Source organism: Hypanus sabinus, chromosome 10 (assembly GCF_030144855.1).
Source record: "Hypanus sabinus isolate sHypSab1 chromosome 10, sHypSab1.hap1, whole genome shotgun sequence".
Taxonomy (NCBI): Eukaryota; Metazoa; Chordata; class Chondrichthyes; order Myliobatiformes; family Dasyatidae; genus Hypanus; species Hypanus sabinus.
Window position 1 is genome coordinate 13,148,905 of NC_082715.1, and position 23,667 is coordinate 13,172,571.

Here is a 23,667-nt window from a genome sequence, read left to right on the forward strand (position 1 = left end):
CTCTATCAAGTCCCCCCTCAACCTTCTATGTTCCAAAGAATAAAGACCTAACTTGTTCTCTGTACTCTGTAATCTTCTCTGTACTCTCTCTATTTTGTTGACATCTTTCCAATAATTTGGTGATCAAGAAAACAAAAATCATAAAAACAAGACCTAACTTGTTCAACCTTTCTCTGTAACTTAGGTGCTGAAACTCAGGTAACATCCTAGTAATCTTCTCTGTACTCTCTGTATTTTGTTGACATCTTTCCTATAATTCGGTGACCAGAACTGATCAATATGTCAATAAGCTTGAAAGAATGCAGAGAAATTTACAAGGATGTTGCCAGGCCTATGTTATAGAGAAAGGTTGAATAGGTTAGGACTGTATTACCCAGAGGTAGTAGAATGAGAGAAGATTTGATAGAGGTTTACAAATTTATGAGGGGTATAGATAGGATAAATGCAAGTATGCATTTTCTACTGAGGTTGGGTGAGACTAGAACTAGAGGTCATGGATTAAGGGTGAAAGGCAGGGACCATGAGGGAGAACTTCTTCACTCAGAGGGTGGTGAGAGTGTGGATCGAGCAGGCAGTACAGGTGGTGGATGTGGGTTTGATTTCAACATTTAAGAGAAATTTGGGTAGGTACATGGATGGGAGGGGTATGGAGGGCTATGGTCCAGGTGCAGATCGATTGGACTAGACATATTAATGGCTAGGTATGAACTAGATGGGCTGAAAGGCCTGTTTCTGTGCTGTAGTGTTTCTTGGCTTTATGACTATGTCACTGTACACTACCCTGAGATTTATTTTTTGCAGGCATTCGCAATAGGTTGTTACATTTTTGAGATTGTACATAAAACAAACCATATAAAAGTCCACTTGAACACACATTAGTTATAGAGAAATTCCAGAAAATTCTTTCAAAAATATTTTGGAGCAACACACACAAAATGCTGGAGGAACTCAAAAGGCCAGGCAGCATCTATGGAAAAGAGCAAACAGTTGATGTTTCGGGCTGAGACCCTTTGTTACTCTTTTCCAGCCTGCTGAGTTCCTCCAGCATTTTGTGTGTATTGCTTGGATTTCTAGAGTCTGCAGATCTTCTCTTGTTCAGAAATGTATTTGTGTTTTTGAGATTGAGAAGCTTGTGAGGCACAAAATTCATTTAAATTTACTAAATGGTATATTTGAATATCCAAAAAGGATGCTGATGTTGCAGTGTTATCTGCTTTGGACATCTGTTTGGATCGGTGTCGTTATTTTTGTAATGTATTGATCTATTGCTTTTAGAGCAATGACTCCCCCCCCCCACCCCAGCACGACATATTGATCTGTTGGCTACGCATTGTCCTCGCTGTCTTCTCTCTCACTGCAATGTGTGTACAGTATACCAGTTAAAGCCATCTCTCGCGTGCGTGCTTTCATTTAATAGATATGTAGTTGCAAAGACACAATAAATTGGCAACGAGCATGAACCTGAAAATATCACAAACTACACCGACAGTTATGGGACAAAACAGCGAGAGTTAAACAGCATGAGAAAGCCATCACAGATACTAACGAAGTACAGTGCATAATACACAGTGAAGGACGCACTGAATTTAAAGTGAAAATAATGTGGTGATGGCTTCATTTGGGAAAGTTGACAAATTTGATAGTACTAATGAAGGCTGGGAGTTATTATCGAGAGATTGCAACTGTATTGTAATGTGAACAACATGAAAGAGCAGAATGAAGTCCCTACACTTCTTAGCTTAATGGGTGCAAGAATGTACACTTTCTTACACAACCTAGTAACCCCTGCAAAGCCAGCAAGCAAGACGTTTGATGAAGTTGTTATAATTTTACAAAATCACTTGAGCCCTAATCTACTGGTAATAGCTGAGAAATTTAGATGTTACAAAAAGAACCAGTCAAAGGATGAAAACATTTCTGTATATATTGCAGAACTGTGCAAACTTCCGCAGTACTGTGACTTTAGAGATGGACTTTCTGATGCATAAACACATACAGGCTTATATGTGGTTTGTTTAGTCAAAGCACTCAAAAGAGGCTACTGTCCAAAAGATAGATGTCTTTTTTGCCAAGTTTGCAGATAATCCAAAGATTAGTGGAGGGGCAGGTAGTGCTGAAGAAACAGGAAGGCTGCAGAGGGACTTAGACAGATTAGGAAAATAACCAAGCCAGAGACAAATAAAACACAATGTTGGAAAATGCATGGACATGCACTTTGCTAGAAGAAATAAGTGTGCAGAATAAATGGGGAGAAAATCCAAAAATCTGAGATGCAAAGGGGCTTTGTGCAGTCGTTGTGCAGAACACCCTGAAGGTTAACTTGCCTGTTGAGTTGGTGGTGAGGAAGGCAAATGAAGTGTTAGCATTCATTTCAAGAGATCTAGAATGTTAGATAAAAGAGCTAGAATCTAGAAAATCAAGAGATCTAGAATGCAGGGATGTGATGCTGAGGCACTGGTGAGATCTCACCTTGAGTATTGTGACCAGTTTTGGGCTCCTTACCTAAGAAAAAAGTATGCTGGCATCGGAGAGGGTTCAGAGGAGGTTCAGAAGGATGATTCCAGGAATGAAAGGGTTACCATATGAGGAACATTTGATGGCTCTGGGCCTGTACTTGCTGGAATTTAGAAGGATAAGCGGGGAATCTCATTGGAACCTTTTAAATGTTGAAAGGCCTAGACAGAGTAGATGTGGAAAGGATGTTTCCCATGGTGGGAGAGTCTAGGACAAGAGGCCACGGCCTCAGGATAGAGGGGTGTCTATTTAAAAAGAGATACAGAGAAATTTCTTTAGCCAGAGGGTGGTGTATTTGTGGAATTTATTACCAATAGCAGCTGTGGAGTCCAAGTCTTTGGGTGTATTTAAGGCAGAGACTGATAGGTTCTTGATTGGCCACAGCATCAGAAGTTACTTGTAGAAGGCCAGGGAGTGGGACTGAGGAAGGGGAAAAAAAGGATCAGCCATAATTGACTAGTGGAGCAGACTCAATGGGCCATATGACCTAATTCTGCTCGTAGATCTTACAGTCTTGTAGTCTTATGGTCAAAAGAACCCTAACCTTAGAACAAGCATTGACCGTTGCAATATCATTAGAGACTGCAGCAAAGGATGCAGAACTACAGAAAACAGAGGTTAGAATGTGAAGTGCACAAAATGTCCCTGAAAGGTGTGTACAATGTACTGTGTATGTTAATCAAAATGGCTTCTTTGTTCTGTTTAGAGTAGGAATGCTTCTTTGTATGGTAAGTGCTTTCTGTCGCAGTTGTTTAGCTTTAGACTCGCTGATATTGGGATTGTATTCATTTGTTAACCAATGGGGAATGTTATTTTGTCTTGTGAGGCTGGGAGCTTGGGGGTTTTCGCGGTCTTTTCAGAGGAGTTGGGAGGGAGACGCCGAGGAAGGTGGACGTGCGCTGCACTGCTCGGTCGACTACCCGGGTGGTCCCAGGTGCAAGGACGTGGAGGTCGGAGGAAAGTGACAAGGGGTCGAATGGTTCGATGTTTGAGCTCCAACGATGTGCACTAAACTGACTGAACTTTGATAAGTTGGCGCCTTTTACTTTATTTTCTTTTCCTTCATATATATTGTATTGCATAGTACTCTTTTAGTTTAGTAAAATCTTTAAAGTGTATTCCATAACGGTATCTGGTGTGAGTTTGATAATGTGTGTGTGTGCGCGGCATAAACTTGATTCTCACGGCACCTGCGTGTATGGGAGTTGGGGTTAGTGAGTGGCTGGATCTCCTTTTCCCCTAGACATATACCTGCCTGTTGGGTATGTGTTACAGGTGCAAAGAGCCCAAGATGTTACCAATGTGGTAAATCCTCCCATGATGTAGATCTGTCGGTTCAAAGCAAAAGTTTGTAGAAAGTGTCACAAAGTCACAGAGAGAATGTGCAAGGCAGACAAAAAGCACAGCTGAGTGAAAAGTCTCAAACACAAAACTAAACAAATGTATAAAGTTACCAAATGTAAAACAGAATCAGATAACAGAGTCTGACAAAGGTGAATTGTCATGCCTAGAATTGCATAGTATAAACGAAGCAGATCACAAGACAATCTGGATCACAATAGATGAGACTGGTATGAAACTGAATATGGAGCTGGATACACGGTCAGCTTTGCCCATAATTCCAGAGGCTGACTGCAACAGACTATTTTCTAAGATTCCATTAGAAAAGACCTCAGTGATGCTAATGCTTACACGGATGAAAGCGGGTCTCCCAAAGGTAAACTGAAAATAAATGTGACGTATAGAGGCCAAGCACAACAGTTAGAGCTTTATGTATTGAAAAGTGAAAGACCAGCACTTTTCAGATGTGAATGGTTGTGAAAATCCAACTAGATTGCACTCAGTCAAAGCTCTCAGTGTGACATCAACAGGTCACACTAACCACAGCTGCTTAATGCTAGTGAGAAGGTGTTTGAGAAGGGGATTGGTAAACTCAAAGGCATGAAGGGCAAAACTGAACTGGATGAAAAAGCAATACCAAAATTCCATAAAGTGCATCCAGTGCCTTATGCAGAATGTCCTAAAGTGGATGCTGAACTGCAGAGCTTAGAAATATCTGGAATTCCCTCCAATATTGAGGAGAGTGATTGGGCCATGTCCATTGTCCCGGGATCAAGAAAGGGAAGGCCAGAGCCATTCGCATATGAGGGGATTTCAAGGTGAGCATCAACCTGGTGCTCTGTACTGTGTAGTATCCCCTGCCACAAATACAAGACATCTTTGCATCTTTGGCAGGTAGGGAGAGGTTTTCAAAGATTGACTTGTCACAAGCCTATCTGCAATTGGAGATTGAAGAGTCAAGCAGGATGTTCCTCACAACCAACACTCGCAAGGGGCTGTTCCAGTATAATTGTATAAAACAGAGATGCGGAAAAATTTCTTTAGCCAAAGGTGGTGAATTTGTGGAATTTGTTGCCACAGGCAGCTGTGGAGGCCAGATTGTTGGGTATATTTAAGGCAGAGTTTGATAGGTTCTTGATTGGACTTGGCATCAAGGGTCACAGGGAGAAAGCTAACAAATGGGGTTGAGGAGGAGAAGAGAAAAAGGATCAGCCATGATTGTATGGTGAAGCAGACTCGACGGGCCAAAGTGCCTAATTTTGCTCCTATGTTTTATAGTCTTATGGACATTATTGTGACTGGCAAAAATGGTGACAGCAACTTCCAGGCCCTTGGTAAAGTGCTTACCAGACTGAGTGGGTAATGTCTGCATGCAAAGAGAGAGAAATGTGTGTTTTTCAAGAATGATTCTCGTATTGTGGACATGTCATTGACAAGCTTGGCCTACAGAAGTCACCAGAGAAGATTGAAGCAATGCTCCAGGCAGCCAAACCAGGAACTGTGTCACAACTCACTTCATACTTGCGCCTGTAAACTATGACCACGGGTTTTTCCCAAACTTTGCTCCAGTGCTGCACACATTGAATGCACTGTTACAGACAGGAGCAAGGTGGGGATGGTCAGAAAGATGTGAAGGAGCATTCAAGGAAACAGAGACAAATAACATCTGATGAACTGCTCACCCATTATGACCCATCCCTGGCGTACGATGTGTCCCCTTATGGCATCGGAGCCATTTTGTCACACATTATGAAAGTTGGATCTGAACACCGAATTCCATTTGCTTCAAGATCACTCACCAAAGCAGAACGTATCTAAGCATAGATCGACCAAGAGGCCCTTGGTCTAGTATAGGGAACAAAGGAATTCCACCACTACCTCTGCAGATAAAGGTTTTCGCTAGTGACAGATCACCAGACTCTTGTGTCCATTTTCAATCCCAGCAAGGGATTTCCAGTGATGACTGCTACCTGGTTACAATATTGGGCGCTACTCCTAGGAGTCCTCTCTTATGACATAGAGTTCAAGGGTACCAAACAACACAGCCTTGCTGATGGCTTCTCACGTCTTCCACTGTTGGCATCTGAAGAGGATATGTCTTCATACCGTGACCCAGCAGAAGTCTTCACACCACATTGGTGGACCAGTTGCTGGTAAAGGGGGTTGTTGGGAGGCGTGCCTCAAAGGCCAGAAGGGCCTCCTCCGCACTGTATCTCAATAAATAAAATAATCTCTTGTGTCTAAAATGTTTTCCAATGCCTTATGATTTTGTGGTCCCTATCTAAACATTCCATATAACCATATAACCATATATGGTTATTCCCCTTTCCTTTTGCATTAAATATGACTCATCGATGCCCTTTGTAATGAGGTAAACATTAGCAACACTACAGCTCACACCCAACAATATGTGTCACTGAACCTCCTTGTTTACTGCTTATAATAGTAAAATTAAACATGGCAACAATCTTGACAAGATTCAATACTGACAGCAATGCTTAGCAGTCAGCAATATTAGGTATTACTGATCCACAATGGAAAACATAGTTTGAGGAGCAGGTTATGATGCAGAGATCTTCTTGCTTGACCAAAGTAATTTTCAAACAAGTAGATGCCATGACCATATATTAAACATAAAACGTGCAGAAGCAAACATGATATAAAATGCATTACAAACGTAAATGGAAACCAGTTCATGAACTCGATATTGCTAGGTATTGTTCAGAGCCACAGTAAGAAAACATTCATTTCATTCCACTTCTCTCCGATGACATCAGATTCATTACAACACACACAAAATGCTGGAGGAACTCAGCAGGTCAGGCAGCATCTATGGAGTGGAATAAATAGTCGACATTTAGGGTCAAGACCCTTCTTCAGGCATGGAAAGAAAGGGGGCAGTGGCCCTGTGTTGACCATGAATGTTGTGCCCCGGCTGTCTATGTGGTAAGCATGCCAGTACACAAGCCTGGGCAGTACAATATGGAGAGCAAGCTGTTGCTCATGTAGCAAGCTCCCCCTCTCCACACATCTGATGAATTCAAAGGAACAAAAGAAACTGACACAGCTTGGCACCCGCGGTCTCGCAGGAGTTGCCAGTTAACGTTGTACTCAATATAGGACTGCCTCAGGGCCTTCCAGCTCTAGATTTCTCCCTCCAGGGTTTACCCCCGAAGCCTTCCTCATGAGTGAGCTTTGAGGTCAGAGTTTACCTCTCCTACAAGAGCTGCCAACCGTGGCTGACAAATTCCTTCTGCCCAAACCAACTAGTTTTAAGGTTCCAGCAATGCACCCTTACCCCTTATCCTGCCAGTAGAAATGGTTCTGCCAGGCTTAGTAACTAAACCACATGTGAAGGTCTGGAGCTGGACTTAGCTGTCAGAGGTTATTTGAGATGCATCTCATTGGGAGCATTTAATAAGTAGTGGAAGCTTGTGCCCACTTCTACCTCTGGCTATAACAACCTTGTGGAACCAAGGGGTAAGATGCCAGAATCAAATAAGTTTGGGGGGGGTGGGGAGAGGAATGAGCCCAAACTAGAAGGTGTAAAGGAAGCCAGGTGGGTGGGAAAGGTAAAGGGCAGGAGAAACAGAATCCAATCCATTGGTGGTTTGCTGCATGTTTTTATAGTGAAAACATATGTTAACGATCCATTTTTGTACCTCATATGTGCATCCAGTGTGATGGATGCACATAAAAGGAGTGTGTGTGTGCTTGCGTGCATGTGAGTTCATGTGTGTTGAGCATGTGAGTGGGTGTATGGCTAAGTGGGTCTGTGACTGAGTGAGCGTGTAACTGAGTGAGAGAGTGAGTGTGTGTGTGAGAGAGAGAGAGGGCAAGAGACAGAGAATGAGAGGGGTTAGAATTTGGAAGCTTCCAAGCTCAACTATTGACAGCATAGTTACGAAAGGCTAAAAGAGATGGGGCTAAAGGAACACTAACTTTGCAGAGTTTGGAGAAGGTGAGAAGATTACAGGGATAGAGAAGGGTAAAACACTGGACCTGAGTTTTCCCAGTCTATACCCAGCAATACGACACTGCACGATGCAATTAACTGCTGGGCCAGCTGGGAACCACTTTATTTTTGAATGTACAAGGATGGTCATTAAGCAGTGTGCACTGATATTTACGAAGCAAAACAGCACTCCAAAATGACAGGTAACATGATGGTCCCAGACACCACTGCTTCCTGATGGGACTGCTTAGTCACATTGAAACATCATTAAGCAAGAATTAATTTAAAGCATTTGCCTCATTAGAAATTATTTGCTGAAAAGTGTGTCTTTGCAACTCCATTTCAATTAAATAAAAGCACACACGCAGGAGATGGCTTTAACTGATGTATTCACACTGCAGCAAGAGAGAGAGAGAATAATGCATATGCGTGGACAACAGATTGATACATAATGCTAAGGGTGGGGTCTTTGCTCTAAAAGAAATAGATCCATAACATTATACTTCCTCTCCCTTTAGATTAATGCAACGTATAACTGTATATGTACAAAACATTAAATTTCCCTTTCATAAACCCATATTCCCAATAAACATACTTTCACAATAACAGTCCACAAGTAGCTTCACTGTTCTAAAGGTTCAGTCTTATGGGTGGTGATCAGGTTTTTTCAGGATAGTGTCTCTGGACCTGTGGAGAGGCATCAGGTCTGGTTGATGTCCTGTCTAAGGTAATGGTTTCCGAAGTCATGTTACTGCCAGTGACATGATTACCACTGAGAGGTAAGTTCAGTGTCTGTAATGTGTTCATCTTGTTGGATGCAATCACTCAGGTAAGTTCTTCAGTGGAGTATCCAGGATCTGATCTACATGACATCTCCACATCTGATCTCCAACATCCACTGTGTACGTCAGTGGTCCAGTTCTTGTATCTATCCTACTGGATGTCCACATGTCTTCTCGGTAATCGCATGTTAGGACTTCCTGTCCTATCTTGAAGCTCCTTGCTGCTTCACGAGGCAACCGGCTGAACTGCTTAGTCTGCACTTCCCTCCGGAGGTCTGGTTTCAGGAGGTCTATGCTAGATCTCAAGTTCCTGCTCATGAACAGCATTGCAGGTGTTTGACTTGTCGTCGCATGGATGGAGTTCCAATACACAAAAAGGAAGATGTCCACTTTGTGCAGTACAGAAATGCTCTCCCAGTCCGTCGCTTTAATGGACTTCTTGAAGGTTTGGATAAATCTTTCAGCCAACCCATTCATTGTTGGGTGGTGAGAAGCTGACTTCAAATGTATGTGACTATTGTTCTTCATGAACAGTTGGAATTCTTCTGACAGGTATTGTGGTCTGCAGTCACTCACAATTTGTCCAGGTAAGCCATTTCTGGTGGCCATTGTCCTCAGAGTGGAGACGGTCTTTGCTGAGGTGGTTGACTTCATTGATATGGCCTCAGGCCATTTTGAATGAGCATCCACAGCAATCAGAAACATGGAGTCCCTGAATAGCCCAGCAAAGTCAATATGTACTCTTTGCCATGGTGACGACAGCCACTCCCATGGGTGTAACAGTGCCTGTGGGGGTGCACTTTGAACTTTTTGACATCCTGAACAGCTTTTTACCAAGAACCTGATCACCACACATAGCTCCATGTGAGGCTCTTCATCTTGACTGTACCTAGGTGTCCCTCATGCAGGTTTTCTAACATTTGGTGCACAGTTCAGAGGGACCCACAACATGAGATCCACATATCAGCTTCTTTGACATACTGACAGTTGGACTTGACTCACTGAGAACTCTGGAAACATAGAGTTTAAACCCTTCGCTAATCACGGGCAATTTACAATGACTAATTAACCTACAAACCAGTATGTCTTTGGACTGTGGTAGGAAACTGGAGCACCCAGAGGAAAGCAACATGGTCACAGGGAGAACTTACAAACTCTCTATAGGTAACGGTGAGAATTAAACCCAGGTTGCTTGTACTGTAAAGCGTTGTGATAACCTCTTTCTTTTTCTTTTTCAATCTTTTTATTGAATTTCATATATAAAAAAAACATAGTATAATAATAAATAGGTTATAAATGCATAAGACTTGAAATTGAATTAATAGTAGGATAACAATATCCTATTAAAATATCAACAGAAAAACATAGTACATTATCAATCAAGTCTATAATAATTATATGAAAAAAATAAAAATAATCATCAAAAGAAAAAGAAAAAATTATCAAAATACAGGCAAAAAATATTAAAAAAATACTAAACTAAACTAACATGGGCAATAATAACAGTTTATTTGTATATGATAGTGCCAAAAACTCCGGAACTCCATACCTGAACAAGAATAAGTAAAGAGAAGGTCTGGAAGAGGCCAAATTAATTCATATGAAAATGTCGTATGAACGGTCCCCAAGTTTCTTCAAATTTAATTGATGAGTCAAAAATAGTGCTTCTAATTTTTTCCAAGCTCAGAAAAGAAATAGTTTGAGAGAACCACTGGAACGTGGTAGGAGGATTTACTTCTTTCCAATTTTGTAATATAGACCTTCTGGCCATTAATGTTACAAAAGCCATCATTCGTCTAAGTGATAACCTCAATGCTACCATGCCACCCCATCCCCAATCCGCAAATACTGGGAACCTACTGCAACACCCAAAAAGTGCTGGAGGAATTCAGCAGGCCAGGCAGTGTCTTGTTAAATGTTTACTCCTCTCCATAGATGCTGTCCAATTTGTGGAGTTCATTCTAAGCAAGGGCAGGCGAATAAGAATTGTTGAAAGTCAAGGTGACAGGCTGTTTAATGTACAGGATATACAGCAGGGCCGGATCCTGTGTCAAAACCTTGGGTGGTTGGAGACTACTTGGAGGAGCAGACTGCTTAAAATGAGAGCGTGCTGCGTAAAGTGATCGTTTGACTTAAACAAAGAAACATTGAGAAGTTTCAGCTGTGAGAAGCTGGTAGGAAGATATCATGTAATGGTGAGGTTGTATAAGACATTGGTGAGACCGAATTTGGAATATTGTGTGCAGTTTTGGTCACCAAATTACAGGAAGGATATTAATAAGGTTGAAAGAGTGCAGAGAAGGTTTACAAGGATGTTGCTGGGACTTGAGACACTGAGTTACAGAGAAAGGTTGAATAGGTTAGGACTTTATTTCCTGGAGCGTAGGAGAGTGAGGGGTGATTTGATAGAGGTGTATAAAATTATGATGGATATAGATAGAGTGAATGCAAGCAGGTTTTTTCCACTGAGGCCAGGGGAGAAAAAAAACCAGAGGACATGGGTTAAGGGTGAAGGGGGAAAAGTTTAAAGGGAACATTAGGGGGGCTTCTTCATGCAGAGAGTGGTGGGAGTGTGGAATGAGCTGCCAGATGAAGTGGTGAATGTGGGCTCACTTTTGACATTTAAGAAAAACTTGGACAGGTACATGGATGAGAGATGTATGGAGGGATATGGCCCAGGTGCAGTTCAGTGGGACTAGGCAGAAAAATGGTTCAGCACAGCCAAGAAGGGCTAAAAGGCCTGTTTCTGTGCTGTAATGTTCTATGGTTCTATGGTTCTATGTGGTGGAAAGCATGTGTGATGGATTAGAGTGCCAGTGACCTGGGTTCAATCCCACTGCTGTCTGTAATTTTGACCGGGCACTCTGGTTTCCTTTTGCATTCCAAAGTAGTTTACTGGTTACATGGATGTAATTGGGGTTGTTGGGCCAGATTGGCCTATTATCAACTGTATCTCTCAATAAATAATTAAAACTATCAAGAAGGTTCTCTCTAAGGAATGGCTATGGCAACTGACGGAATCACTAAAAACAGCAGCATTTGTGATGAGGAGCAAAGAGAAAGATAGTATACTGTATTCCCATATGACCTTGAAGGAGGGAGCTTTGGCTCATTCTACTCCAGCTCACAGCATGTTGTTCACCAATGATTTTCACTGAAAGTTATTACCCTCACAATTCCATTAATCAATACTCCCCATCACCCTTCATTCTGCCCCCTAGATTCTACCACTCTACTTGAATTTTCAGAGGGCAGCTAACTTACTAAATGCATATTTTTGGGATGCAGGAGGAAGCTAGGGTACAAGTGGAAACATGAAACATGAAAACTCCATGCAGACAGTATCTAAGGTCAGAATTGAACCCAGGTCACTGGGGCTATGAGGTAGCAACTTTACCAGGTGGTCTAGTGTGGCACCCACTCTGCTGAATACTGAACCTCGCATCCAAGACATGACCCTTATCAGGGAGTCCAAGCACATGAAGGCACATGCTTTAAGATGGTGCTGGTGGCCAATGAAACAAACAAAACAGCTAAATATTTTGATAGCCACTCTTTTCCTGGTAAACAATCACTGCAAACAATTGTCTATAACCTCCCTTTGGACTTGGAGGCAATTTGATGTGGGCGAACTGAGGTGAGATGAAGCAGGGAGACCCTTCGCTGAGAGCAAAGGAGACCTGAGGCTTGCTCTGTTTAAGCGCCATGGCAAATTGGAAAGGTCAGGTTCAGACTGAGTCAAGGTAGCAGATTCTAGGCTTCAGAGTGTGCTGGAGTGATGATTGGACAATGATTTAGGCGCCGTGCAGAATCAGGCCCATAAGACCATAAGACACAGGGCAGAATTAGGCAATTCAGCCCATCGAGTCTTCTCCTCCATTCCATCATGGTTAATTCCAGATCCCACTCAACCCCATACACCTGCCTCCTCACCATATCCTTTGATGGCCTGACCAATCGGGAAACTATCAACTCCTGCCTTAAATATAGCCACGGACTTGGCCTCCACCACAGATTCACCATTCTTTGGCTAAAAATATTACTCCTGACCTCTGTTTTAAAAGGTCGCCACTCAATTTTGAGGCTGTGCCCTCTAGTTCTGGATACCCCCCACCATAGGAAACATCCTCTCCACATGAACCCTGTCTAGTCCTTTCAAAATTCAATAGGTTTCACTGAGATCCCTGCACATTCTTCTAAATTCCAGTGAGTATGGGTCCAAAGCTGCCAAATGCTGCTTTATGTTAACCACTTCATTCCAGGAATCATCCTCGTGAACCTCCTCTGGACTCTCTCCATTCTGAGATATGGGGCCTAGATCTCTTGACGATACGCCAACTGTGGCCTGATTAGCGTCTTATTAAGCCCCAACGTTATCTCCTTGTTTTTATATTCTATTCCACTTGAAATAAATAGCAACATGGCTTTGCCGCCTTTACCACAGACTCAACCTGTAAATTAACCATCTGGGGGTCTTGCATGAATATTCCTGTCCCTCTGCACCTCTGATATTTGAACCTTCTCCCCATTTAGATAATTATCTGCACTATTGTTTCTTTTGCCAAATATACATTATCATACATTTCCCAGAACTGTATTCCATTTGCCACTTTTTTGCCCATTCTTCCAATTTTTCTAAGTCTTGCTGCAATCACATTGCTTCCTCAGCACTACCTACCCCTCCATCTATCTTTGTATCACCTGCAAACTTTGCCACAAAGCCATCAATTCCATTATCCAAATCATTGACAAACAATGGAAAAAGTAGAAGTTCCAATACTGACTCTTGAGGAACACCACTAGTCACTGGCAGCCAACCAATAAGAGTCCCATTTATTCCCATTTGCTGCCCCCTGCCTGTCATCCATCCTCTATCCATGCCAGTATCTTTCCTGTAATGCCATAGGATTTTATCTTGTTGAGCAGCCTCATGTAGCACTTATTAAATGCCTTCTTGAAATCCAATAAAATGACATCCACTGCCTCTCCTTTGCCCTCCCTGCTTGCTACTTCCTCGAAAAATTTCCCTTTACAGAAACCATGCTGGCTTTCACTTATTTTATAATTCAACTCCAATTACCCTGAAACCTCATCCTTAATAATGGACTCCCAACACTTTCCCAAATGCTGAGGTTAGGTTAACTGGCCTATAATTTTCTTTCTTGCGTCTTCCTCCCTTCTTAAAGAATGGAGTGACATTTGTAATCTTCTAGTCCTCCAGGGCCATGCCAGAATCAAGTGATCTTGAAAGATCATGATAAATGCATCCATTATCTCTTCAGCAATCTCTCTCAGGCCTCTGGAATGTAGTCCATCAGGTCCAGGTGACTTATCCACCTTAAGTCAGGGTCGGACCGAATCGAGGTGGTGTTGTACAGGCCCCAGAGCATATTGAAGTTATTGAACCTGATGAATGGATCCATTTCAGATTGAAAAAGTCGGGGAGTCAGGACCCGGGGGAAGGGACGGGCAGGTTCAGCTCACTGCTCCCCGAGGTTTTCTTGGCTCATTGCTGGGCTACAGTTCAGTGGATGATCTCTCCATGGATTTCAGTTCAGAATGCTATTTCCTTGGGCTTAACATTTGCATGATTTGTTTCCTTCTCTCTGCATAGTGGGCGCTCGGCGCTCTTTTTTCCAATGTGTTTCTTTGTTTTGTGGCTACCCGTTAGGAGAGGAATCTCAAGGTTGTATAGTATTTACATACTTTGATAAGTGTACTTTGAGCTTTGAACATGGTAAAGCAATAACTGTTGAGATCACTGGGGGGACAGCATGTAGATGATGACAAAATACTAACTCAAGATGATTTGGATGGACATTTGTTTGCTTCATTTTGACTGCTATGTTAAATAATAAGTAGATTCTTAAATAAATGTTTCAGCTGTGAGAATAAACACAACACAGACCAGTTTTCAAGCGCAATCTCTCTCAAAATGCCTTTTATGCCTGGTGGTATCCGATGGCGGAGTGAAGATATGTCTCTGCCAAATGAGCTGTAAGGCGCTCCTTCCCTCCGCTAGCCTGCAGGTCTCCCTGGGGCAAGGAGTAGCACCTGTTTAGCACCCTGATCAGGGTCACATGAAGTCATTGGAGCAGGTGGTGGATGGTCGTGTGAACAGCTGGTGCATATCACAAGTCCTGGTTACGCGACCACTGACACTAGGCTGACAATCGCTGAAGAGTGTTGATAATGGCTGCCTGTCTGGAGGTATAGTGGCATCCACACCGGACTGCAAAGTGGGTGGTCCCGGGTTAGAATCTGACCGACTCCTTGAACGTTTTCCATCCGAACTGGGTTGAGTCATGCTAGCAACTCAGCATTGTAAAAAAACAGAGAAATGCTAAAGAAATGGTTGCCTTTGATGTGCCACAAGGCATGAGTGGAAAGGAACAATTAATAATGGCTGGGGTCTCCTGCTTTGCAAAGACACTGCCCAGACGAAGGCAATAGCAAAGCACTTCTGTGGAAAAATTTGCCAAGTACAAGCGTGGTCAGGTACAGTTAAATAGCCACGATTGCTTATGTCATACGTCATGGCACATAATGATGATGGTATCTCAAAAGGAAAGAAAAGGCTTTCCTGCTTAAAAAAAACAAGGTTATCTTTTCCAGCCTTTTCATCAGGTGGAAAGGTCATTGTCTTGATTTATTAGACTGTCTCACTCTCCATGGATGCTGCCTTACCTGCTGAATATTTCCAGCATTCAACTTTTCTGTTAGATTTTCAGCATCTGCTGGGTTTCGGATTCCTTCACTTTCGATTTCTCTGAGACATTTGAGTAGAATTACATCATTTAGCAGATCGAGTCTGCTTTGCCATTCAATCAGAGTTGATTTATTTTCTCTCTCAACTGCATTCTCCTGCCTTTTTCCCTTCACAATACCATTACTAATCAAGAACCTATCAACCCTCATTTTAAATATACCCAATAACTTGCCCTCCAGAGAGCTAGAGTCAGGTTTAATGTCACTGGCATATGTTGTGAAATTTGTTGTTACGTGGCCGCAGTACATTGCAGCACATAATAAAAGCTGTAAATAATGGTAAGAAATATCTGTAGTAAGAAAGTTAAATTAAATAAGTAGTGTAAAAAGAGAGGAAAAAAAGCAGTGAGGTAGTGTTCATGGGTCCAATCTCTATTCAGAAATCTGAGGAAGCAATTCCTGAATTGTTGAGTGTGTGCCTTCAGGATTCTGTATCTCCTCCTTAATGGTAGCAATGAGCCATCTGTAGCAAACACTTCCACGGATTCACCATCCTCTGGCTAAAGAAATTCCTCTTCATCTCTGACCTAAAGGGATATCCTTCTATTCTGAGGCTATGCTCTCTGGTTCTAGACTCTCCTTCAACTGGAAACATCCTCTGCACATCCACTCTATCTAGGCCTATCAATATTCAGTAGGTTTCAACGAGATCTCCCCTCATTCTTATAGACTTCAGCAAGTACAGGCTCAGAGCCATAAAGCATCCTCGTAAACAACAACACACACAAAATGCTGATAGAACACAGCTGGCTAGGCAGCATCTATAGGGAGAAGCGCTGTCGACGTTTTGGGCTGAGACCCTTCGGCAGGACATTAACCCTTTCATTTCCAGGACCATTCTCGGAAATCTCCTCTGGATCCTCTCCAATGGTAACGCCCAATCTGTTCTCAATACTCTTAATGCAGTCTGGACAATGCCTTTTAAAGTCTCAGCATTACATTCTTGCTTTCATATCCTAGCCATCTCTAAATGAATGCTAACATTGCATCTACCTTCCTTACTACTGACTCAACCTGCAGGTTAAGAAAGGGTCCCAAGTCCCTTTGAACGTTCGGTTTTTAAATTTTCTCCCCATTTTAAAAATAGTCTATGCCTTTAACTTTTATGTATCAAGTTGCATAGTCACACACTTGCCAGCACAGAAGTCAATCTGCCATTTATTGCCTATTCTGTTAATCTGTACATGACCTTCTGCAGATCCCCTTCTTCCGCAACACTACCCGCCCCATCACCTATCATCCACAAATTTGGCCACAAAGCAAACACCGTCATTCAGAGCAGATCGTGCTTTTTAGCAGATAAGATATCTTAAGGAGAAATGAAAATATTTTCTGAACTCTAACATTCACCATGTATTAATTTCGACAGAGAACCAGGGGTTGAGCTTGACCCTAAGTGACCTACTGGAAATGTCTGCACAGGTAGCTGCAGGAATGGCATTTCTGGAAGCTCAAAATTATATCCATCGAGACTTAGCTGCCAGGAATGTTCTGGTTGGGGAGAACAACATCTGCAAGGTAGCCGATTTTGGACTTGCCCGAGTTTTTATGGTAAGATGACAATTATTAACCTTTCGTTTCATTGCTGATTGAAGAATGATGGATTGATCGACTGAATTACCTGTTAAATGTGGGACGATGGGGATTTTGAGCCATGAGTGTGGGTAGTGGGTACTAATGAGCAAAAACATAATGGCACACTAGCATAGAATGTAGCAGCTAGAGTAACATTATTACAGCATCAGATTCAATTCTGCAGCTGACTATAAGGAGCTTGAATGTTCTCCTTGTAACTCCATGAGTTTGCTCTGACTGCTCTGCATTCCTCCTGAACTCCAAGGACGTACAGGTTGGTAGATTAATGAGTCACATGGATGTAACTGGGTAGAGAGAGCTCATTGGACAGAAAGGGCCTGTTACTGTGCTGTGTCTCTAAATAAAAAATTAAAATAAAATAAGGCAAATATATAACTATACATAGACACAACTCCACTAAAGGAGGCGCAAGGTGCTCCATCTCTCCGCTAGCCTGCAGGTCACCCCTGGGCAAGGAGTAGCACCTGCTTACCCTCCCCCCCCCCCGCCACCCCTGCCAGTCAGGGGTCACATGAAGCCATGGGTGCAGTGCTTGATGGTTGTTTGAACAGCTGATGCATATCACAACCACTGACGCCAGGCAGGCAATCTCTGAGGGGTATTGGTAATGGCTATGGTCACCCCGTCTTGTAAAGACACTGCCCAGAAGAAGACAATGGCAAAGCTCTTCTGTGGAAAAAATTGCCAAGGACAGTCATGGTCGTGGAAGGACCGTGTTTGTCCATGTCACATGACATGCCACATGATGATGATGGATGTAACTGAGCAGTGAGGGCTCGTTGAGCAAATGCTGCATCTAAGTAAATGAATAGAATAAAATAAGGTGAATAATTTGCTATCTTGCCAGTGTAATCTTGAGTGCGTTATTTAAACTGCTGGATACATCATTGCTAAGATTAGGATTTTTTTACATTATTAGGGAGATGATGATAATGTTTATGAAGCAAGAGAAGGAGCAAAATTTCCTGTAAAGTGGACTGCACCAGAAGCCATCCATTCAAATAAATTCAGCATCAAATCGGATGTTTGGTCCTTTGGAATACTGCTGTATGAGATTATCACTTATGGAAAGACGCCTTATCCAGGTTAGTTCTTCATTTCAGAACACAATTAGAATCACTGCGGTACCGTGCATGAGTCTAAGGTATATTTTAAGGTCTAAGGCTGATTTTTTGGAGTGAAGGGAGGTTTTTACTCTCGGGTTAAAGAGAGGCAAGACTGTGCAGGCATTTGACGCCAGCCAGTAGAGCGCGAAAGGTTTAAAAAGGAAAGGAATCTTCAACGGTTTTTAATTTGCAGCAAGAAGGCTGCGAGTGAACTGCTGATTTTTCGGAACAAAGGGAGTTTTTTACTACTGGGGTCAAAGAGAGGTGAGACTGCGCAGGCACATGACATAAGCCAATAGAGCGCAAAAGGTTTAAAAAGAAGACCGCCATATCCAGCGGGCAGCGGAGTGAGAGGCAGCAGAGTGGTGGGGCTTTGGCTCAATGGGCTTAGGCAGTAACGGGACGAAGCGAGGTAGGAAGTATGTGTGAGGCCAATTGTGTGTGTGCTTTGTGTCAGAATTTTCTGTGTCAGATATGAGTCTTTGAGTCAGATATGTGTCAGATATGTGTCTCCCAGCCTCCCAGGCGGCCATATCTGCAGCAGGTGTGTCGAGCTGCAGCTCCTGAGGGACCGAGTTAGGGAACTGGAGATGCAGCTCGATGACCTTCACCTAGTCAGGGAGAGCGAGGAGGTGATAGAGAGGAGTTACAGGCAGGTAGTCACACCAGGGCCATGGGAGGCAGACAAGTGGGTCACAGTCAGGAGAGGGAAGGGGAAGAGTAAGGTACTAGAGAGTACCCCAGTGGCTGCACCCCTTGACAATAAGTACTCCTGTTTGAGTACTGTTGGTGGGGGCGGAAAAGACAGCCTACCTGGGGGAAGTGACAGTGGCCGTGCCTCTGGCACCGAGTCTGGCCCTGTGGCTCAGAAGGGTAGGGAAAGGAAGAGGAAGGCAGTAGTAATAGGGGACTCTATAGTTAGGTGGTCAGATAGGCGATTCTGTGGACACAGGAAAGAAACTCGGATGGTAGTTTGCCTCCCAGGTGCCAGGGTCTGGGATGTTTTGGATCGCGTCCAAGATATCCTGTGGTGGGAGGGAGAACAGCCAGAGGTCGTGGTACATATTGGTACCAATGACATAGGTAGGAAAAGGGAAGAGGTTCTGATAAAAGAGTACAGGGAATTAGGAAGGGAGTTGGGAAGCAGGACCGCAAAGGTAGTAATTTCGGGATTACTGTCTGTGCCACGCGACAGTGAGAATAGGAATAGAGTGAGGAGGAGGATAAATGCGTGGCTGAGGGATTGGAGCAGGGGGCATGGATTAAGATTTCTGGTTCATTGGGACCTCTCCTGGGCCAGGTGGGACCTGTACAAAAAGGACGGGTTGCACTTGAATCCCAGGGGGACCAATATCCTGGTGGGGAGGTTTGCTAAAGCTACTGGGGAGAGTTTAAACTAGAATTGTTGGGGGGTGGAAACTGAACTGAAGAGACTGGGGAAGAGGAGGTTAGCTCACAAGTAGAGAAAGCTTGTAGACAGTGTGAGAGGGAGTATAGGTAGGTGATAGAGAAGGGATGCACTCAGACCAAAGGTTTGAGATGTGTCTATTTTAATTTAAGGAGTGTTGTGAACAAAGCGGATGAGCTTAGAGCATGGATCAGTTCCCTGAGGTATGATGTAGTGGACTTGGATGGCACAGGGACAGGAATGGTTACTTCAAGTGCTGGGTTTTTAGTTGTTTCAGAAAGGACAGGGAGGGAGGCAAAAGAGGTGTGGGAGTGGCACTGTTGATCACAGATAGTGTCACAGCTGCAAAAAAGGTGGACACCATGGAGGGATTGTCTACAGAGTTTCTGTGGGTGGAGGTTAGGAACAGGAAGGGGTCAATAACTTTACAGGGTGTTTTTTTTATAGGCCGCCCACTAGTAACAGGGATATCAAAGAGCAGATAGGGAAACAGATCTTGGAAAGGTGTAATAATAACAGAGTTGTCATGATGGGAGATATTAATTTCCCAAATATCGATTGGCATCTCCCTAGAGCAAGGGGTTTAGACGGGGTGGAGTTTGTTAGGTGTGTTCAGGAAGGTTTCTTGACACAGTTTGTAGATAAACCTTCAAGAGGAGAGGCTGTACTTGACAAGTTAGAAGAGTGTTTATTTGGAGTAAGGGAAATTATGAGGCTATCAGTCAGAAAATTGGAGGCTTAAATTGGAAACAGATGTTCTCAGGGAAAAGTACAGAAGAAACGTGGCAAATATTCAGGGGATATCTGTGTAGAGTTCTGTATAGGTACGTTCCAATGAGACAAGGAAGTTATGGTAGGGTACAGGAACTGTGGTGTACAAAGGCTGTAATAAATCTAATCAAGAAGAAAAGAAAAGCTTACAAAAGGTTCAGAGAGCTAGGTAATGTTAGAGATCTAGAAGATTATAAGGCTTCTAGGAAGGAGCTTAAGAAGGAAATTAGGAGAGCCAGAAGGGGCCATGAGAAGGCCTTGGTGGGCAGAATTAAGGAAAACCCCAAGGCATTCTACAAGTATGTGAAGAGCAAGTGGGTAAGACGTGAAAGAATAGGACCTATCAAATGTGACAGTAGGGAAGTGTGTATGGAACCAGAGAAAATAGCAGAGGTAATTGAATACTTTACTTCGGCATTATCAATGGGGACGGGAGAGGTTCTGGAGGATTGGAGGGTTGCGGATGTTGTTTCTTTATTCGAGAAAGAGAGTAGAGATAGCCCAGGAAATTATAGACCAGTGAGTCTTACCTCTGTGGTTGGTAAGTTGATGGAGAAGATCCTGCGAGGCAGGATTTATGAACATTTGGAGAGGTACAATATGATTAGGAGTAGTCAGCATGGCTTTGTAAAGGGCAGCTCATGCCTTACGAGCCTGATTACATTTATTGAGGATGTAACTAAACACATTGATGAAGGAAGAGTAATAGATGTAGTGTATATGGATTTAATAAGGTACCCCATGCAAGGCTTATTGAGAAAGTAGGGAGGCATGGGATCCAAGGGGATCCAGAACTGGCTTGCCCACAGAAGGCAAGGAGTGGTTGTAAAGGGGACATATTCTGCATGGGGGTCTGCACAGTGAGACACCAGTGGGGTGCCTCAGCGATCTGTTTTGGGACCCTTACTCTTCGGGATTTTTTTTTGTAATTCAGATGTTTATTATTATTTATTCTTATTTTACAGAACAGCACAGCATATCATAGAGCAGATACAGTACAGCATATCATAGAGCAGATACAGCACAGCATATCATAGAGCAGATACAGTACAGCATATCATAGAGCAGATACAGCACAGCATATCATAGAGCAGATACAGCACAGCATATCATAGAGCAGATACAGTACAGCATATTTACACAGCCATTCCATGACAGGAAAACATATAAAATTAAAAAACAGAAAAAAACTTCCAATTTAAGTTTAAATTAACATACAACCAAAATTGATCCCACGAGTCTTGCACTTTTCCCTCACTGTTAATTCTTCCCAACATGTGTTCATATGATGAAATCTTAACCATTTCCTCAGTCCATTTCCTCACAGTGGGGCATCTGGATTTTTTCCAGTTTTGCAATATAATTCTTGCAGCTGTGATGAGTCCCACCTTTCAAATAGTAAATCTGTCATTGTTTATATTAGGTATCATTGTCCTATCACCCAGGAGACACAGCCGTGGGCAGTGTAGGACCCGACCAATTCCCCAACAAATCAAGAAATTCACACCAAAATGGACGAACTTTTTTATAAATGGCCTGGGTGAGGAAGTGGTGGGATGGGTTAGTAAGTTTGCTGATGAAGCAAAGGTTGGCGGTGTTGTGGATAGTGTGGAGGGCTGTTAGAAGTTACAGCGGGACATTGATCAGATGCAAACCTGGGCTGAGAAGTGGCAGATGGATTTCAACCCAGATAAGTGTGAAGTGGTTCATTTTAGTAGGTCAAATATAATGGCAGAATATAGTATTAATGGTAAGATTCTTGGCAGCGTGGAGGATCAGAGGGATCTTGGGGTCTGAGTCCATAGGACGCTCAAAGCAGCTGTGCAGGTTGACCCTGTGATTGAGAAGGTGCATGGTGTATTGGTCTTCAATTGTGGAATTGAATTTAGGAGCCGAGAGGTAATGTTGCAGCTATATAGGACCCTCGTCAGACCCCACTTGGAGTACTGTGCTCAGTTCTGATCACTTCACTACAGAAAGGATGTGGAAACTATAGAAAGGGTGCAGAGGAGATTTACAAGGATGTTGCCTGGATTGGGGAGCATGCCTTATGAGAAGGTATTGCACTTTGTGAAGACAAACCAGGGTAGGATTTACACATTCTGAAGAAGGGTCTCAGCCTGAAATGTTAATTCATTTCCATAAATGTTGCCCTACCTTCTGAGTTCTCCAGCATTCCGTGTGTGATTTACATGGTGAGCGGAAGGGCATTGAGGAGTGTGGTGTTACAGATGGACCTGGGAATACAGATCCATAATTCCTTTAAAGTGGTTCCTCAAAAGAAGTAGATAGACTTATGAAGAGAACTTTTAGCACATTGGCCTTTATAAATCAATGTATTTAGTACAGGAGTTGGGATGTTATGTTGAAGTTGTATGAGATGTTGGTGAAGCCTAATTTGGAATATCGTATGCAGTTTTCATTGCCTACCTACAGGAAAAATGTAAATAGGATTGAAAGAGTACAGAGAAAATTTACAAGGATTTTGTCAGTTCTTGAGGACCTGAGGTATAGGGAAAGATTGAATTGGTTTGGACTTTATTTCCTAGAGTGTAGGTGAATGGGGGGAGATTTAATACAGTTATACAAAGTTATGAAGGGTATAAATAAGGTGAATGCAAGCAGGCCTTTTCCGCTGAGGTTGTGTGAGACTGGAAGTAGAAGTCACTTGTTGGAGTGAAAGGTGAAAGTTTAAGGGGAGCTTGAGGGAGGTGGTGAGCGTGTAGAACAAATTGTCAGTGGGAGTGTTGGATCTTGGCTCGATTTCAACATTTGAGAGATATTTGTATATGTTCATGAATGGGAGGGGTATAGAGGGCTATGGACCAGGTGAAGGTCGAGGATCCTGTTGCAGATTGATGAAAATAAGCAGAATAATAGTTCAGCATGTACAGTACTAGATGGGTTGAAAGGCCTGTACTATTGCGTTCTATAACTCTATGACCATAACACATGGGGGGCAGAAGTAGGCCATTTGGCTCATTGGGTCTGTTCCACCTTTTGATCACGGCTGATTTATTATCCCTCTCAGCCTCATTCTCTTGTTCTCCCCACATAACCTTTTACATGTACTTACCAAAACCTCTGCTTTTTATAGACTCATTGACTTGATCTCCACAGCCACCTGTGGCAATGAGTTCCTCATATTCACAAGCTTCTAGTTAATGAAATTTCTCCTCATCTCTATTCTAACGGGACATCCCTTTGTTTGGAAGCTGTGCCCTCTGTACCTAGACTCTCCCATATCCATTCTTGCTAGGGTTTTCAATATTCGATAGGCCAAGGTAGAGTGGATTTGTAGAAACATTTAAGTAGAGAATGAAGTAGAGAACATTTCCTGTCTGGTTTAATTTGGAATTTAATAAATCCATTTGATAGAATTGTCAAATGGTCCTTTAAAGAATTTTCAGTCAAGGAAAATACTTT

At 42.8% G+C, this 23,667-nt stretch overlaps 1 protein-coding gene across 1 annotated transcript in view; it reads left to right on the forward strand.

Annotated features, from left to right (window-relative positions):
- Nucleotides 1–23,667, forward strand: part of frk (fyn-related Src family tyrosine kinase) — a 129,663-nt gene that overhangs the window by 101,833 nt on the left and 4,163 nt on the right. Inside the window, exons 6-7 of the mRNA XM_059981449.1 lie at nucleotides 16,730–16,911; nucleotides 17,876–18,041. Coding sequence (XP_059837432.1) covers nucleotides 16,730–16,911; nucleotides 17,876–18,041 — 348 coding nt within the window. The remainder of the gene's footprint in view (nucleotides 1–16,729; nucleotides 16,912–17,875; nucleotides 18,042–23,667) is intronic.